This window comes from Cotesia glomerata, linkage group LG7, assembly GCF_020080835.1.
Source record: "Cotesia glomerata isolate CgM1 linkage group LG7, MPM_Cglom_v2.3, whole genome shotgun sequence".
Lineage (NCBI taxonomy): Eukaryota > Metazoa > Arthropoda > Insecta > Hymenoptera > Braconidae > Cotesia > Cotesia glomerata.
The window spans coordinates 14,125,584-14,130,583 of record NC_058164.1 but is presented as its reverse complement, the minus strand read 5'-3'; the positions used below and the strand labels follow the sequence as shown (position 1 = coordinate 14,130,583).

The 5,000-nt window shown below is 28.4% G+C and overlaps 1 protein-coding gene across 1 annotated transcript in view; it reads left to right on the top strand.

The window, feature by feature from the left end:
* The first annotated feature begins 602 nt into the window (after positions 1-602).
* The window catches only part of LOC123269631, a 6,254-nt gene continuing 1,856 nt past the window's right edge, over positions 603-5,000 (top strand). The window contains exons 1-7 of the mRNA XM_044735465.1: positions 603-654; positions 1,012-1,256; positions 3,667-3,777; positions 3,899-4,006; positions 4,119-4,229; positions 4,301-4,411; positions 4,780-4,991. Of these exons, the coding sequence (XP_044591400.1) occupies positions 603-654; positions 1,012-1,256; positions 3,667-3,777; positions 3,899-4,006; positions 4,119-4,229; positions 4,301-4,411; positions 4,780-4,991 (950 nt within the window). The remainder of the gene's footprint in view (positions 655-1,011; positions 1,257-3,666; positions 3,778-3,898; positions 4,007-4,118; positions 4,230-4,300; positions 4,412-4,779; positions 4,992-5,000) is intronic.

The following is a 5,000-nucleotide window of genomic DNA, read 5'->3' as shown; positions in this document are numbered from 1 at the left end:
TTAAACTTTATATGTATATACCCTTACCAGAATGGTTTTCATCTTCATAATCTTCTTCGTCAATACTCACATGATCTTCTCTCTCTGCTTCTAAAACTCTTTTTAGCATACGATATCGCGTTGACCGCGAGTATTGATACAAGGGCTTGTTCATTATTTTTTATTAATATTAAATATCTTCAAGTATTTTTGTTTTTATATTTAATCCCTGCGGTCAATTTCAGCTATTTTTATTTATTTTTTGAATTGTTATTGAGATATTACTTAAATTATGTAACTAATTAATAGTTGATCATCAACTAAATGAACATTGCAACGAAACAATTTTATTTTTAATTTTTATCAAGGCTATTTAAGTTGCTAACTTAACTCTATCAATAGTTAATGACAATTTAACTAACCTACCATAATATTGGCGATAAAGAGTAAAATATTATCTATTTGCATCTGTAGTTAGTGGCGTTTAACAATAAAATAAATAATATAAATTTATCTTTAAAGTTTCGGAGATAAATATGTATTCGCTAGTTATTTGGAGCAAATCTCGGTCATCTTCTATAATCGAGACAAAAAATACTAAAATACATAAAAAAAAAGGATTTATGGCAAGAAAAGATAAACAATTTGAACAAGCGGAGCTTATTAAAAAAAGTAGTAAGTTTAATTGACACGTAATTAAATACAATACAGATAGAGCACGCTATCGAAACTTATTTGTAAACTCTGAGTATTGATGGAGTTTAACAGTGCTTTAATTTTAAAATGACAGAAGTTTGTGTGTAATTGCAACATATAGTTTCTATGAATTTTGAGTTTATAATTTATTTACAAACGTTAAATATTTTCTGGATTTGAATTTGATAACTAAAATTGTGGGTTATTCTATATAAAAACAGTTCTTAAAATATTTCTGAATTTGTTCCGATTATTGTATGGGTATTATTCGTGTACTATAAAAATATTTCTATAATAGTTTTATAATAATGCATTATTAATAAATTATTTTATTAGACTACAAAAAAGTTTTGGAAAAAGTTGATTTGGATAGCGACGGCAAAATTGTAAAGAAACCAAAGAAAAAGAATGATAAAAACACTATCGAAGCAGATAAAAATTTAGTAGGAAGTAAGTCAATATTTGAAAAATTTGGACCTGTTGATCAAGAATTAACTAATTCACCTTCGGAAAATGGCACACAACAAATCGTTGTCGAAGCTGTAATTGAGCATGAACCCAGTGTGTCTGCAGGAGTAAAGGTAAATCTCATTATCCAGCAAATATTTACGAATGAATTGTAATGTCAGTCAGGGCCACATTGGTACAATATTAGGCTCAATTTTATAACTCTATTCTAAAACCTGTTAACGAACGTAATTGGCAGATTTTTTGAAGTTCCCAATCGAAAATTTTAGGAATAGCTTGCTGGGTCAATTATTTTTACGATTTTTTTTAAGACAAAACGGTCTATGAAAAAATTTTGAATTTGATAATGCGATTTTCAGAAAATAATACAATTTCATAATTTTTCAAACATTAATCATACAATTTTTTTTCCTGTCAATTAAGAATGTTCTACAAAAATCCAAGTATGAGAAAAATATAAAATGTGATTCTTTGCCGTTAATGAAGAAATCAAATGATGGTTAGTATTTTTCAGTCTTCAAGTACACAAAAAGAGAAAAAATTATGATTCAAGGATAATATTTGGTGAAAAATTTAATTTTTTCTAAGAACTAATTTTTTTTTTTAACCATGACATAAATTTACTAAAACAAGTGAATATTTTTTTTTTGTTCAGTGAAATTTGTGATTTCTGAAGTAATTTTACGGAATTCTTTATTTTTCTGTTTTTTTACAGAAATTAAAAATTTTATTCTGCTATTTTTAAAATTTTAGAAAACTTTGACATTATTGAGTCTGTCACAGGGTTTTTATTCCCTGTGCGCGTTCCTCCCTGCGCCTAATATTTGGCAACAGATCCACACTCAATGTGTGTCTCAATTTTACTATTTTGTATTTATCTATAAATGTATTTATAATTTATTATTACTATTATTATTATTACTATATATATGTTTGAAATTTTCGATATTATTTTATTAATTTAAAATTAATCTTATATTTATTTCAGATGTTTATAATGAATTATTTATAATTCATTATTATTATTATTATTTTTATCATCTGAATGTATCACCGTAAATCATTGTTACTTTATCTGATTTTATTGTCATAGCCTTTACTCGCACGGGTGAAGTCCCGTATTATCGATCGCGAGCAAAGTTCTATGAAATTTGGGGAAATGGCAAAAGAGGCCCTCGTGATCGAACACGAGACCTCATACGGTTTACGGTGACGTAGATTGAAGAGACACGCGGTGGCCCGCTTGGTGTGAGGTAGGCACGCGGGACCTCCGCTATTGTAAGGAGTGTGGATTTGGTGCCTTGGTTTGAGTTTCCTTTTTTTTGGTGAGTACTCACAAGTTGAGATCAATTAATATCCGCACACCGCTGTCTCCTGGCTTAAATAAGTTATTCTTTTACTGTCCAACTAAAATCACTATCGATTGATCGGGTCGATCCCGTAGCGAGTAAGGGTTATCATAAGGGAATATTTGTACCTGTCCCGAAAGCCGCGTGTTGGGTCCTCGATACGGCCAGCAATTTTTATAATTATTATTGTCAAATTAGGTTTATTATTTTGCGCCATTGACAATTATTATTGTCAAACATTAACTATCATTACAAGTATTATTTTCAAGCGCAATTCAGATTTAATATTCTTAAATTTTAATTACTGTTACGATTATTGTTTTGATTGCGGTTATTATTATTCTCGAACGCAATATTGTAAAATAAGTTGAAGAAAAATTTATATGTTAATCACGAATTCCATAAAGGATTTATTTTGTTACTTAGAAAGAATATTTAGTTAAGTGACAACATTTATAAATAAATAATTTATTTTTATTAACATTTATCGATTCAACAACACTTTATTTTATGTAAATTAATCCCCGGAATCTTTTCCTGCAAGTTACATTCCCATTTAATTAAACGATTTAAGATATTATTTATTGTTAACTACGTATTATCTCTGAGTATAATCTATATAAATTAGTCCTGACTGTAAGTATTTTGTAATTTATCTTTCATTCGTATTCATTTGGATCGTTAATTGATCGTCCGGCGAGGTCCCTGGCATTTTGGATACTTTTGGTAATTTTATACAAAATTACCTGGCGCCCTTTCGTGCACTAACCCATCCTGGGTAGTCTCGGGTTTATTTTATTATCTTGTTGAAAAAGGGCGAGCGTGAAAACTGTACCGGCCGGTATCTCCGCCACCGGTGGGAATTTGTTTAAAATTCCGGGGAAAGTTTTGTTACAAGTCTATTCAAACAGTTGATCTCTCATCTACGGATGATACGTCGATAAATAAACCAAAAAGAATTCGTTGGAGAGACAATGGGGTAATTAAAAATAAAATAACGATAAAAAGCCAGGATACAATAGTTTCTGAGATAAGAGGCGATCCAAAAGACTCTCAGGTTCTAAAATTTAAATTATTTTAAATGTCATTTCTATTATTTTTTAAATTTCTGTATTATTTAAGCAATTTATATAATTTCATGCTGTAACCTACTTTAAATTTTTATTTTTTAAAGAAAACTAAAATTGATGAAGTTAAAGATTCAGTAGAAAAAATTGAGAAAAAATCGATTCCTACTGAAACCAACTCTCATTTTAAGCCTAAAACTGATTCTAAATGTCATAAAGTAAGTATGTGTATAAGTTAAATATTAAACAATAACTGAACAGTTTCTTTCATGATATATATTGTGTTACATACCTATAAAATTACCTATTATAATACATGAAAAATTCCTATCTTTATAGAAATCATATTTGAACAGCAAAAAAGACTTAGTAGTGGAGAATAATAAGTCAAATGTTTATCCTTCGAGCTTCAAAACAGGAGATCAAGAAAATCCTGAGCATATTAAAGTAAGTTTATAAATAAGTCGAATTTTTAATTATAATTGTACAAATTTTCAAACATAACAAATATTATCTTATATATTTATATAATTACATATTAAAAACTTTTGATTGATAGGAGGGAGATGCATTTAGTGACAAAAATGATATAATAGAGCAAAATAATAAATTAGATAGTCTTCTTTCCAGCTCTGATTCAGAAGATGAACCAAGTCCGGTATATATAAAAGTAACTATGAATAAGTGAAATGTTGATAATACTAAAAGATATTAAAATTTATTGAAACTTTTGATTAATAGGAGAAAAGTGTAATTGTTGACGATACCAGTGTAGTAAGAAAGAGGAGGAAACGAGTTATTCCTATTTCCAGCTCTGATTCAGAAGATGAACCAAATTCTGTGAATATTGAAGTAAGTATGTCAGTTAAGTATTTAATAGTGATTGCCTAATTTTCTATGTATCATATCGTGTTACAGATGTCATAAGGGTGTATAAATTTTTTTACATTTCTTCACGTCTCAGTTGGAGATAAGACGATTCCCAAAAAAAAATTTTTTATTCGCCTTTATGGCATCTGTAACGCGATATGTATCACATATATTACATAATAATTGCGACTAAAGATATTATTTAGTAGCTAAAATAACAACAACAGTAAATTTATTTGGTATGATTTTGTAATATTTAGTGAAGAATTTGCACTTAATAAGTTTAAGAGTATTTAACTAAAAGTAATTGAAATTCCATAATATTTAAATTATATTATGTAATTTTATAGGCTGCTCCTGGTGGATCCAAAAATTATAATCGAAAGGGAAATTCCAAAAGTAAGATCATGCATAAAAAGTCCAACAGAGAGCCAGAAAAATTAAATTATCCAGATATTTATTCTGACACTGCATCAAATGATAGTTCAAAGAGACAGGAAGAAATCATCAATGACAAAACACGTGTAAGTGAAAAATGTAATGGGTCATTTTTAGCTGAGAGGTAAAAATG